We start from the raw sequence: 14,744 nt of genomic DNA, 5'->3' as shown, positions 1-14,744 counted from the left end.
AAAAAGTGACTCTTTTCAGCTCATTTGCATAGGAACGTGGAGGTAATTTTTATAGCAAATTTTGAATATAAAAGAGTAAGGGCTGAAACGGAAAATTCATACCATACCTGAAGGAGCTGGCAGGTTAGTGGTGTAAAATTAGGTGTTCACTTGAATATGTTAATATGTTTAATGTACCTTAATTGATTGCAGAGCATTTGGGGTTTTCTATGAAGCCCGTATGATTCTTGAGCAAACAGTGCAATTCAGTTCAATAGCTAATATTCTAATTACTCTCTTGAATGTTAGTTGGGTGGTCTTAGGAAGACAGTCTTGCTCCACCCACCTGACAGTAGAAAGTGTAATCAGCATATTGGGTGCAGAAATTAATGACTCTAATTGTCTGGACATTGTATAAGCTCTAGGAAATATTACAACTGCAGCAGAATCTAAGGAGCAGCATCTAATGACGCATAGAAATGTAGTTGGTTGAGGTGAAGAAAAGTTTACTATTTTAGCTAAATCTTAGTCCTATATTGCATGTTCTAATATAATCTTTGTTTTAAAATTGCACCTTCATAGGGACATGTAAAGCATAAAATGCAACTACAACTATGTGATTCTCTTGTACAGAAGTTGGTTGCAGGTGCTGACATTTATTTTTAGAAAAGCCTTACAATGGGTTAAAAGGTAAAAGAAGCAATAGAAAATATCCTGCTGATACGTGTCCGGCCAACTGTCCCTCCCTATTTTATGACTGACCTTAATAGCAGCCCCCAAATGGGCAATATAACCCTACACTGGATAAGGTGAGGGAGAGGGAAAGGGAAGAAAAAACCTGTAGTAGAAAGCAAGTCAAAACCAGGAATGTACTTTAGGACAAAACAGAGGGAAGGGAAGGTACAAACCAAGGCCACAACCAGATAACAACACGGTATGGTCAGAATCCAATGAATAGTCAAGGACCAAGAGGCGAAAATACAGCGGTAGGAGCCGTAGCAGCTGCTATGTGGCCCATAGTGTTAGGGGGCTCCAGCATCCAACTTGACACACTTGAGAATGAAGGATGTCCACTATATATATATATAAATATATATATATATATACAGGCGGTCCCCTACTTAAGGACACCCGACTTACAGACAACCCATAGTTACAGACGGACCCCTCTGCCCACTGTGACCTCTGGTGAAGCTCTCTGGATGCTTTACTATAGTCCCAGACTGCAATGATCAGCTGTAAGATGTCTGTAATGAAGCTTTATTGATAATTCTTGGCCCAATTACACCAAAAATTTTGAAACTCCAATTGTCACTGGGGCAAAAGAAAAAAAATTGTCTAGAACTTCCATTATAAAATATACAGTTTCGACTTGCATACAAATTCAACTTAAGAACAAACCTCCAGACCCTATCTTGTACGTAACCCGGGGACTGCCTGTATACAGTATATACAGTGCACATCTGCACAGCTCTGATAAGAAATGTCAGGGGAGAGGAAGGGGACAGCAGAGCGACAGGACTAGGGATCTCTCATGTCTACTTCCTGCCACTTCCCCCATGTGTTTAGCAGCTACTGGGACAGATTTGTGTACGTGTATAAATGTATATATCAGTGCATAAATGTGTGTACATGAGTGTATAAATGTGTGACTATACAAATAGATATATTTTTTGAGGGGGAGGGAGGGCCCCATCAAGAAGTCTGCTATGGCGCCCTGACTCTCCTACTTATGCCACTGTCGAGGACCATAGTGAACAGAATACACACACAGGCAGGAATCAAAATTCCCTGGCAAGAGGAGGCTTCAATACCTACTAAATGACCCTACTGAGTAGTAGATGCGTTAGACCATATAGAGCTTTAACCGGTCACATACTTTTCCACCCAGAGCTACCAATATGACATGACAGCAGTCAAGTGAAACTCCAAATTGACCCTTCTCCCTGCTTAACTTCAGTGCAGGCAAAAAGAAGCAAATCACGACCACTACTATAGCATTGTTGTTGTTGATTATCCTCATTTTACATTGATAAATATTCAAAGATGTGTTTTCTTAAGCAAAAATTTCAATTGGAGATTTAAAGAGAACCTGTCAGCTGAAAATGACCTAATAACCCACTACCAGTCTGTTGACGAGCAGCTAAATACCTTCTTGCTATATTTAAGATTTTTTATTCTCTGACTATCCTTTTGTCTTGTGATTTTGTACTGTATTTTCCTCTGGTTCTGCCACATATTTGGCGATTATCCTTCTCTGTTTATATTGTCTTGCTTTTGACTGGATGTTTGCACTTTGGTTCAGGAAGAGAGCGTCAACCAGTTGTCTCCTTCTGCTCAGAGTAGTCAGGGACAGCTGAGAAGGTGGTTTAGTCGCGAGGCCTACCATCTTTGTCTGGTTCACTGGTCTTTTCCCTGACCCATAATGCATAACACTGAGATTATGAAAACTTTTTCATTTTACTTTATATCCAGTAGAATCTTAGAAACACTAATTATAATATTTATTTCCTAAAAACTGGACATCTTTTATAGCGTCTTCATTCCCTTAGGAGTGTAGCTAGAAGGGGTTTCAGGGTTAGAAGTAGCAACCAGGTCTTGATGCCTGAGGGGGCATAAAAGCTGCTCTACCACATAAGAAAATACCAGTATTGAATACTACATGATCATTAGGGGACTATGAGCTTCAGGTATTGCTTCTGGCCACCTGACATTTAGGCCTTAGTCAAACATTATATAAAAAATTGCATAAACAATCAACGTAAATCTTCTATCTGGTTATGTTCGTGTGTAGAAAACATGGAGCAAGATGATGTTTCCAGTGGTCACTGATGGTCTCCTATATTTTGTCATTTTCAACTCAGACTGAAGTAGTGCATGCTGGGATATGTTTCCAATATACCATAGGTCCATGTAGAAAAACAGTCATGTGTTTTAGAAGAACAAATCTTAACAAAGTAAGGACCATCCACTATTGAGAAGACTATCCCCCTATTCCGACCTGATTTCCATGACATTATACAGACTCATAATCTTCAATGAAAAGGTCACCCCCTGCAATTATTCCAGCTGTCTTAAAGTACTCAACTATATCAATAGTATCAGTGCCTTAAATACACCAATACTATTGACTCTGTAGCCAGGATTTGGATGGGGGCCTTTTTGGGAGGCCATGGGCCCATTATCAGCCAGTCACCAACATTATAATTCAACAGTGTGAGGGCCCACCGGTGGATTCTTTAGTCAAAACGTTCCTTCGGTCCCCCGGAGGGTCAGTCCAATGTTGATTGTATAAGTAAAATTCTACAAAGACAGTGGCTAAAAGAATATCTCTCCTTCTAGATTTGTTATGCTGTAGATTCCCAACTTTGTCTAGAACCACAAGATATGATACAAGGAAAAAAAGTTTATGAGTAGGAGAAATTGTTCTTACCTTAGCCCCTAGACTATAACATCCCTTGTGCAACCTGCGTCCAGGGCCGGCACCAGCACTGGGCATACCTGGGCAAGTGTCGGGGCCCAGGGCTGCTGGAGGGGCCCACATAAGGTTGTACATAAGGAATCCATATGGAGTGAGGGGGGTTTATATAAAACAACTATGAAGGGGCTGTTTGAGATGATAAACTGGGGAATATTTTAGGGAACAGGAGAATGTTTTAGTGTCTAAATTTTTAATGCTCCCATGTTTACTGCAAAGGGGCCTACAGAGGCTCTTTCGCCCAGGGGCCTACTGAAACCTGGAGCCGACCCTGCCTACGTCCAATAGTATCTACAATGGCCAATAGGTTAAGAGCCACATGCTAGGGCCATACATTGCTCCCAAGCCACTGGCTGGTGGATAGTAAATTCCACACATATCCAATTAATTTTAATGAATAATACATGTGTACTCTGTGGTGTTGAAGGAAATGTATTACTTTCTGACTTTATGTCCTGCCGCAGATTACAACACATCCCAAGGGGCAAGTTTCAACCACCATATAAAGGGTTTCCCATTAGTAAGTTGCATTCAATAGGATATTTCCACCTTTATTTACTTATCCTTTGTAGTAGTTAGACAAGACAGTGTGAACATGCACCAGATCCTTCACAGCTCAGTTTTACTTTTCTGGAACACTATGCCTGATATGTGGGGCTGATGGTTATTGGATCACCACCAATCTGGTACTGATGACCTATATTAAAACCCCTTTAGTAGATCTTCCATAGTGTGTCATTTTGATCTCCAGTGTATAATTTCCTCCATCATATTTTCTTGCAGGGCTGCTCATCCTCTTAATCCGTCTCTCTCTCCATTCTCCCTGGATTCCCACATCCTGGCAGCAGCCTTCCTCTCTCTCTTATTCAATCTTCTCTTTCATGTTTCCTACCTCCCTTCTTGCTCTTAACCCGCTCACTTTTTTCTATCCTGCAGGATAAAAAATAGTCCGAGTTTGCAGAGGGAGGAGAATCGGTGACAAGACAAAGATGGAAAAATCCATGGAACAGAGGTAGAGTAATAAGAAAACAAGGTAGCACAACACATATTGTACAGTGAGGAGTAGTAGCAGGGTATAGTACAATGGGATTACTCGTGCTTGGGGTTAATGCGTGTTGCACGAAGGGTTATCTGTGGTGGACATGTAAATCAGTAAGGCAGGAGGAGGGATAGGGAATGGGATGTCTTGATATTTAGAACAAGGTTATATCCCCTGATACGTTCAACTAGAACACGGTCCAAAATTAAACATTGTCAGCTGCCTAATGGACGTGTTCCAATATTAACATTTAGGATACTGGATAACACACATTGTCACCAGGGCCGGCGCCAGCACTGGGCATACCTGGGCAAGTGCTGGGGCCCAGAGCTGCTGGGGGGCCCACATAAGGCTGTATATAAAGAATCCATGGGGATGAGGGAGGCTGTATCTAATGAATACATAGGGAGTGAGGGGACTTATATAAAATAACCATGAGGGGGCTGTTTGGTATGACAGACTAGACCAGACGTTTTAGTTTCTGAATTTTGAAAGCTGCCACGTTAGTTCACTGCAAAGGGGCCAACTGAGGCTCTGCCGCCCAGGGGCCTACTGAAACCTGGAGCTGACCCTGATTGGCACTAATGTGTTTTCAAAGCGAATTAAGATAGGAAGAAAGATGTATGGAAGTATAGGGACCAAGAGTGATATATGATGTGCAGGAACTAATTTGGAATATTCCTACAATATTTCCACCTCATACAGAGGATTCTGCCATAAAGTCCCTCTCCCATAGAGAAAAATAAGAGGCTATTTACGAGCGACATTGTCGGCACACGGTATGGCTATATACACATCACATCTTTTGTATACGCACGGCACATATGCCATGAAAGCTCCCAGTATATACACTGAATGTATCTATAGACATATACATTCTTTTTACCTCTTTCTGACCAGTATACAAAGGATGGAAAGATACAGCAACCTATATCTTTCCATCCTGCTCCCTCCTGCTGACCGACATATACGCTCAGCGGAGGCCATTTGAGGACCCCAGTGATGTCCATATAAGGACAATGACATCACTGGAGAAACACCTTGAACATCGGCAGCAGCCAATCACTGGCTGCTACCCACGTTCACTCCCACTTTCACGGGGATGTAGCCAAACCAGAGGACAGATGCCACTGTATGAACATATAGTGGGATACATCTTAGCCCTCCATTGTACAGATACATTGGAGATCCTTCTGGCATATCCTTTTAACAGACTGCAAAAAATGTTCTTGCTGCATTATAATTCTCATTTCTTCAAGAATTAATTTAAAAAACCCTGATTCGGGTCCGGACGGGATTCACTAAGGTAGTGCGCCCGATATCCACTAGGTGTCGCTGATACGATGAAGTTCACTGGAGTTCACCATCTGTTGCTGGGTGCATGTAAGCGCGTGTCAAGCGACACAGTTTTTCTTAAAATACGGCGGTTTTCCCAAATCCACCGGGTTTTCCGATGGCCACTCCCCGATTTCCGTCACGTGCATGCCAGCGCCGATGCGCCACAATCCGATCGCGTGTGCCAAAAACCCGGGCAATTCAGGGGAAAGCGGTAATTTTCGGGAAACGCGACTACAAATAGCGATTTGGGCCCTTAGTAAATGATCCCCATTGTCTGTAGACATTCGAAAGGTCTATTGAGAAGAAGGGAGGGGGCCAGTTCAACAGGAAAGGCACAGGGAGCTGCCAACTGCTGGAGTTAAGTGGAAAGTTTCTGGGGCAGATTTACTTACCCGGTCCATTCGCGATCCAGCGGCGCGTTCTCTGCGGAGGATCCGGGTCTTCCGGCGATTCACTAAGGTAGTTCCCCCGATGTCCACCAGGTGTTGCTGCTGCGCTGAATTCTGCGATTCGGGCCCTTAGTAAATGACCCCCACACAATCAGTGCATTATATGTAATATTAGTCAGAAACTAAGTGAGCCGTTTTAGATCTGTGGTGATCAACCTACCACATTGTTGGGGCTTCTATTGCAGTTCTGATGCCATTAGTTAGCCATATATAATATTGACTTTTTACTTATTATGTAGTCTCGTAGACATGAACCGTGGTATGTCTACTCTATGTAAGCCACATTGGATCCGATAGGGAAAAAACAATGGTTACATATATGAAGACAAGATATAGTGAAGGGCTCATTGTGCTGTCAGAAAATGAGCAGTGCCCCTAAATAGCGCCAGTGGCAGTGCCCCAGTGACAGACGTAGTGCCCCCATAACATTGTGAGTCGCATGATTCTGTAAGAAAGCAGCCAGAAGAAAACAATCCTTCAACCACTGCGCCTCTGTTATCTCCTACAAGAATGTCGCTGCAAGCGGCCAATTAGCGCTGGCTCATAGTAACCCCTTTCTTCTGCGCCAGAGGTGGCACAGACAAGCTACTTCATAGCTCTGGTGACAGATGACAGCTCCTCCGTACCCTATGATCAGGCAGACTGCTCCGCATTCACTCCAGCGCCATCATAAACCTGGAACAGACAACTTTAGGCTGATGCCATGTCCTAGGTTGGGACTAGGTTACATAGCGTATGTATAACCCATGAAGGAGGACAATTGATATTCTCATCATTTATTCTCATCCATGTTTAATCATCAATGATTAAATTAGTACAATGGGAAATTGTACTAATGTAGTAATATATGGCAAGTGACCCTTATAAGACCACCCATATTATACTCAACCTGTTGACGTTTCTCATTCACCGCCGGAGCTGTAGGTCCCCCAGGCAGCAGGACTTGGGACTTTCTATGATATCTTGTGTCCCATTTATGTTTTCCTTTACCACTTGGAGCTGCGGGTCACATCACCCCTGGGTAGCAGGACTGCTGGGTTCTGGTGGATGGAGGACTATACTTACCCAATGTTTCCCTTTGCTGCGGATCACATGACCCCCAGGGCAGCAGGACTCAGAACTTCCTGTGATGTCCTGTCTCCTGCTGATTTCCAGTGGATGATGGGACTGTTTAGTCCTTACTGTCTGCACACCCCCTCCGTCATGACCACTTTCATATCAGTGGTTGGAGGGGAGTGCTGATGCACCTCCAATCACTGATATGGAATTGGTTGACCCACTGGAAACTTTAACAGGGTGATTATAGTATGGGTGACCCTATTAGAGCCTTATACTCACTTCATTAAAGTTTGGTATAAGTGGCTGACCACCTTAACCTGAGTGCTGCCATCTCTTTATTCTACTAATGATGGGAGAACATTTGATATTTTGTGCCAGGTTAAAGTATGAACATTTGGTAGACTGCCATGTCGGTAAGACTAAATAAAATAACATCACCCGGGCCCCAAATCATCACAAGACCCAGGAGGACTCGTTTTCATATGTGGCCACGACTTCTAGTCACTTTAATGGGAATGGTGGAGGACTGTGAAATGCTACTATATCTCTATCAGGCCTTCAGGAGTGAACGGAGAGGTGGTCACACATGCACCTTACCATTTACTCCATGGTCTAACCTTTCCCAGGTAGGTTGTAACTTAAAGGGGTAGTTCCAGCTTGATTATTTATGAAATGCCATTAATCCATGATAGATATGAGTTCTACCCCGAGGACTAGCACCAGTACCTATGAGAACAGAGGTATTGTAGCCCCCTTCCAGCATCTGGTCCGAATACAGGCAGTCCCCTACTTAAGCCCAGCTGGACCCCATTAAGAAGTGGTCCTTTAGAAATTAGGCCCCCAACTATCATGTATGTATGACATATCCTGTAGATAAATAATTAAGTTGGGGAACCCAGCAGTCACAACTGGAAATAGGAGCTTTATAGGAGATCTGGTACAAATTTTGTATTGTCGCCCATCAGCTTAAAGTTATGCCTCTTTTCCCCAATGGTTGAACCTTGAAAGATAATAAATGCATCACCCGTCCAGTGAATAACTGATAAATGTTGTGTACATCAGAATGTTTTGCATTTGAGGACTTTACTTTGTAGACTTCTCTCTCTAGAACGATAGATGAGAAGAAACAGTGGCCAGGCTATGAGTATTATAGACACTGACGGAGTGATAGCTCCATAGCTTATAGAGAGATCTACATCCTGAGATAACTGTATCAGCGGGAGAGAACAGCAGTGAGTATCGATAGAGGATTGGAGATAGCGGTGCAACTCTTTGAGATAGGTTAAATGGAAAAGATTAATATCCTGATTAAGGCCTTAGGATTGTGCCTGTGATCCGCTGTACTGGGAATGGCTCCTCTCCCTCCCATCCACCTTTATGTCGTATAAAACAGTGGGGAGGGGGAGGAGGGAGAAACTGTAATTTCTAACAGTGTTCTTATCTCTAATCCCGAGCCAAGGGATAGAAGTATAGAGGGACAGTGACAAGGGCAGTCATAATGTGATCCATGCAGATAGAGTCTGAGAGACGGCAAGGTCAAGAAGAGAAGGTGAAGAAGAGTGGGGGAAGAATTCCCGGTTTTGGGTAAGGGGGGAAAGTTGCAGAAGGAGTTACTGGCAAGAGTGGAGGAATCATAATAACCAAGCGTGTGTCCCAGTTCTAATGGATTACATGAAAGTTTACGGCACAGAGGGAGGAATTGGAAAGATATTATAGTCAAGTGAAGGACAGCCGAACAAAGGAGAGTAAATGATGAGGCAATGGTATTAGGAAGAGTTCCCAAAGGGTATCAGGATAATAAACACATTACAGAATACTCTGAGCCATGATAGACTTAGAGCTACAGAAATCCATGTCTTGCTTGTATCAGTAGAAGATTTTCTCTCATGTATGGATGTCCCATATTAACAGATATATTCATTTTTCAGGGATTCTGAAATCCAAATTGGCAACCTGTGACGAGATGATCTGCAGGTGCCGACTGCAATGAAGGGTTTGGGGGACACCCGTAGCCGGCACCTGTCCGGGAACCTGGACACTCATTCCGACACCCTGTATGTTCCACAAGACCGGACACCTTACCTAATCAGTTCTACTGAGGCCTACCCTCCAGAACCTCGATACCCTGAGAACTCGTTACACCCGGACTGCCTATACCCCCTCAACAACCAGCTCTCAAATAGTAGCACCTTTCCTCGTATTCACTTTAATTCCCATTATGAACCTCCTGAGGAGACACCACCATACCCAACCCCACACGCACCTCCTGCAAAAATCAACCGCCTTCCGGCCAGCCTCCTGGACCAGTTTGAAAAGCAGTTGCCCATTCACAGAGATGGTTTCAGTACTCTTCAGTTCCAAAGGCAAGCCCCAGAAGGAAAGGACCGCAGTGAAAGCCCGGGGCGGATACGACATTTAGTTCACTCTGTGCAAAAACTGTTTGCAAAGTCACAATCCCTCGAGGGTGGTGGAAGGGCCAGTGTGAATGGCAAGAAAGGGTCATCGGAGGACACTAAGGGAACAAAACGTAGTAAAAGTAAAGAACGCGGAAAGGGGGATGGGAAGGGCCAGGCTCGAGGTGGTGGAGTTTCTGGATGGTGGAGTTCGGATGACAATTTAGATAGTGACACAGGAAGTTACCGAAACCCAGCGGGCATGATGACTCTTGGAAGGCGTCCTGATCATGGGACTCGGCATTTCTTGAGTGGATATAATACTATCAGCGAGAGCATGTTGAAGGCATCCAAAAGCAATAATGACCTCAAGTTCACTCCGTTCCAGCCCCCATCACTTACCTTGTCCCCATTACCTACACCTCGTGAGGTGGTCCCTGCTAGCTCAACATCATCATTAAAAAGAGGCTCTTGGTCGACACTAACACTAAGTCATGCCCGAGAGGTGTGTCAGAAGGCATCAGCCACCATAGACAAAGCACTGCTCAAGTCCAAGTCCTGTCACCAGGATCTTAGCTACCAATACCTACAGGTAGGTTGTGAAGAAACTAGACCAAAAAAATACTGATTGGCTTAGTTTGCAACAATTATATAGCATAATATGTTTTTAATTCTTGAATGTTACCTAAGTAAATGATCAAAGTCAATTGGGTGGCATATACAGTAATAAACCCCATTTATGTATTCTCCTTTCCATTTTGTGGCAACCGAGAACAAACAAGGAGTATCCATTCGATAATTCCCATATCCATATAGACGGCTTCTTCTTCCTATATGATGTTTGCGTGGTGCTTCTGATGTGTGTTATGTTTCCGGTGTGCCTCTGATGTATATGATATTTTCGGTGTGCCTCTGATGCATATGATGTTTGCAGTGTGCCTCTGATGTATATGATGTTTCCGGTGTGCCTCTGATGTATATGATGTGTCCAGTGTGCCTCTGATGTATATGATGTTTCCGGTGTGCCTCTGATGTATATGATGTGTCCAGTGTGCCTCTGATGTGTACAATGTTTCTGGTGTGCCTCTGATGTATATGATGTTTCCGGTGTGCCTCGGATGTGTGTGATGTTTGTGGTGTGCCTCTGATGTATATGATGTTTCCGGTGTGCCTCGGATGTGTGTGATGTTTGTGGTGTGCCTCTGATGTATATGATGTTTCCGGTGTGCCTCTGATGTGTACGATGTTTCTGGTGTGCCTCTGATGTATATGATGTTTCCAGTGTGCCTCTGATGTATATGATGTTTCCAGTGTGCCTCTGATGTGTATGATGTTACCGGTGTGCCTCTGATGTGTATGATGTTACCGGTGTGCCTCTGATGTATATGATGTTTCCGGTGTGCCTCTGATGTATATGATGTTTCCAGTGAGCCTCTGATGTATATGATATTTTCGGTGTGCCTCTGATGTATATGATGTTTGCGGTGTGCCTCTGATGTATATGATGTTTCCGGTGTGCCTCTGATGTATATGATGTTTCCGGTGTGCCTCTGATGTATATGTTGTTTCCGGTGTGCCTCTGATGTGTACGATGTTTCCGGTGTGCCTCTGATGTGTACGATGTTTCTGGTGTGCCTCTGATGTATATGATGTTTCTGGTGTGCCTCTGATGTGTGTGATGTTTCCGGTGTGCCTCTGATGTGTATGATGTTTCCGGTGTGTCTCTGATGTATATGATGTTTCCAGTGTGCCTCTGATGTATATGATGTTTCCAGTGTGCCTCTGATGTGTGTGATGTTTCCAGTGTGCCTCTGATGTATATGATGTTTCCGGTGTGCCTCTGATGTGTACGATGTTTCTGATATGTGTGGGCACAGCTGATGTGTCTGTGTGTGACATGTATGCTATACACATGTTGGCTGATACACATTTCTGCATAATGCTTTGCCTGAAAGCAAGTCTCCATACATCAGCTGTGTCTCTCAAACAGCAAACAGAAATGCATCCTCCTAAGATAAAAAATATCAGGTTGTCAAAATCAGATACCTCCCTTTAAGGAGAAAGGACTGGGCATGTTGAAAGTCAAAGGGGCATATTTATCAAGATGTCTGAAAGTCAGAATATTTCCAGTTGTCCATGGAAACCAATCACAGCTCCCCTTTAAAATATTCATGAGCACTGGTAAAATGAAAGCTGAGCTGTGATTGGTTGCCATGGGCAACTAGAAATATTCTAACTTTCAGACAGCTGATAAATCTGCCCCAATATGTGTATGTAGAATACATGTCACTCCAGACCACTGGAAAACAGGCCACTCCAGATATACAATGTCATAGGCTACTCGGCACTTAGTAAATAATCTTTGACCCTTTTTTCTCTGACATCTGCTATCACACACAGACATCTATAGTAGATGGTCATTGGGTTCCACCAGAACTTGCAGGTCAACTTTGAATGACCAGTAGAAGTCTGAAAATCAAAATCTTCTTAAGGAAATAGTTTATTTGTCCTTACCCAACATGGTAACACCTGCTTGTCTACTTATGTATACATTTCAAGTTGGAATAACAGACGATTAAATCAATTCAGAGTTCTGGGGCTCATTCACTATACTGTTCCTTCCCTCTTTCGAAAAAGTAAAGAATAAAAGTTTAACGGAGCTTTAATGTATAACTTAAGAATTCCCTTGACATCAATGTAAATTTTATGTCATCTGTTATATTCCGTGTAGATCCATTATCCATGCGCTTTTTGGACAGAAAAAAATGAGGCTGCAGTACTTTTTCCCCATTTGAAAAAAACGCATGGATAACGGATCCCTGACAAAACATAACGGATTACATAAAATTTACACTGATGTCAATGGGTTTTTGAACTGATATGTTAAAATAATAATAATAATAATTCCTTTATTTATATAGCGCACACAGATTACGCAGCGCTGCACAGAGTTTGCCAAATCAGTTCCTGTCCCCAATGGGGCTCACAATCTAATCAATCTACCAGTATGTTTTGGAGTGTGGGAGGAAACCGGAGGACCCGGTGGAAACCCACACAAACACGGAAAGAACATACAAACTCTTTTGCAGATGTTGACCTGGGTGGGACTGGAACCCAGGACCCCAGCGCTGCACGGCTGTAATGCTAACCACTGAGCCACCCTCCATTCTTACCTTCTTTAACGGAGGGAAGGAACGGTAGTGTGAATTTAGCCTAAGAAGAGATGTTCTAGTGAAATATTACTTCCAGACATATCAGCGGCTCCTATTTATTGTTGTATTGATTTGTTATTTTCCCAATTCCTGGATGTATTTGTCATACTTACGATGATTTACAGGTTCCAAGTGGAGACTGGACCGGAGCACCATGTAAGGAAGATGACATCCCATGTCGGCGGATGCGTAGTGGAAGTTATATTAAAGCTATGGGTGATGCGGACAGTGAAGACTCAGAAGGCAGCCCCCAACCTTCCCCCAAAACTGCAGCAAGGAGGCAAAGCTACCTCAAGGCCACACAGCAGTCACTAAGTGAGCAGAGCACCACGCACAGGTACCTGAAAGGAGATCTCACTATTCTTACTACTGACATGATGATAGTATATTTATATATGGACACTAAATACACAGAAGAGAAGTCGGATCTTATAGAGATTATTTTTGTCTGTGAATATAGTGCCCCCCTGTGGTGGTCATATAGAAATACTGCTGTATTCATCCATGGATTTCTGTTAACTTTACAAAGTGAAGGGTCACTGTATGTGTCATATCATATCATCATATCCCTATATCAGTTCATGTTGTATATAGTGCGCCTGTAGGTAGGCACACAATCCTTCTGCAGCTCCCTGCCATGTACCCAACCTTACTAGTACTTCAATGAAGCACCAGGATAAAGGATTGTAAACTAAGCACATTGACACACTTGTGTGTGTCCCCTCTGGCCGGATATGTTCTTCTATTAGCTTATTATGCCTTGGTTTTTACAAAATCATTTAAAAAAAATTATGCAAAAGAGCCTAAGGGGCTCCCGGCCCTTGGAGCCTGGAGCCCCTAAGACTCATTTGCATAATGTTTAACTTTCAGACAGCTTGATAAATCTGCCCAAAAAGAAGTGGATGATAATTCTCCTCTTTTTTTCAATCCATTCCTGGTTTGGCATCAAAAATTGTGTAAAAAGTTTCAAACGTTCCCAGAAGTCGCTTTATTTTATCTTGACTTTGCGTTGTTCAGTGTTATCCCTGGAATACATTTAAAAATAAAAGGGGTTTTCAGACTCATAAAAAAAAATATTAAAGGAAAAACTTAAATTTCAAATATTGGAGGTAAGTAGAAAAAAAATGAAATCACTAATTGGCCATGCATATGGACAAATGTGAGGTTGAACGGTTAGCCACACATGGCTTTCACATTTAATTTAATCTCCCATATTGAATAATTTCCTCAATTGGAAATAATAATGCACCTTTGTGAAGATAATTTCCTATAAAGTTGGCCATGTTGTTCCTTAGAGATTGTTGTCCTTGGATACAACCACCATCTGGAGTGATTGCACAAAGAAAGAAAAAGTTTTTGCATTTCAAATGTCCTGGAGTTACCACATGTCACACATCCATCCTGTGGAAACGCTGAATCCAGGTGGTCAGGCAGGACTCAATAGCACATATCTGGCCATAACAGTCAGGGTGCGGAGGTGGTCGTATCCAAGGACAGCTATCTTGTTTCTAAGGGACAACTTGGCTACATTTATGGAAAATTATCTTCACACAGGAACATTTTTTTTTAAATAACATCCAATTATAGAAATGTATGTTTATGGCAGATTAACTAGATTAAATATGAATACCCAGATGGGAATACCCCTTTAAATAAGATGTCGCAATTTTCTCCCCGAGCAAATAGAAAAGAAGATTTATGGTAAGCTGTTGGAGCTTATCAATCCATATGCTCCAGGAATGATGAATGGCATCTACTTCCACTCTCCCTGTGCATGCATGTGTAAGGGGAAGTCAG

The 14,744-nt window shown here is 42.8% G+C and overlaps 1 protein-coding gene across 2 annotated transcripts in view; it reads left to right on the top strand.

The window, feature by feature from the left end:
* DLGAP4 (DLG associated protein 4) overlaps positions 1-14,744 on the top strand; it is a 108,667-nt gene that overhangs the window by 35,261 nt on the left and 58,662 nt on the right. For both annotated transcript variants that reach the window (XM_072112111.1, XM_072112110.1), the window contains exons 2-4: positions 4,394-4,469; positions 9,271-10,327; positions 13,073-13,284. In XM_072112111.1, the coding sequence (XP_071968212.1) occupies positions 9,329-10,327; positions 13,073-13,284 (1,211 nt within the window). In that variant the 5' untranslated portion in view covers positions 4,394-4,469; positions 9,271-9,328. The remainder of the gene's footprint in view (positions 1-4,393; positions 4,470-9,270; positions 10,328-13,072; positions 13,285-14,744) is intronic.

This window comes from Engystomops pustulosus, chromosome 6 (genome assembly GCF_040894005.1).
Source record: "Engystomops pustulosus chromosome 6, aEngPut4.maternal, whole genome shotgun sequence".
Lineage (NCBI taxonomy): Eukaryota > Metazoa > Chordata > Amphibia > Anura > Leptodactylidae > Engystomops > Engystomops pustulosus.
The sequence above is the reverse complement of the archived record's forward strand: the minus strand, read 5'-3'. Positions and strand labels throughout refer to the sequence as shown.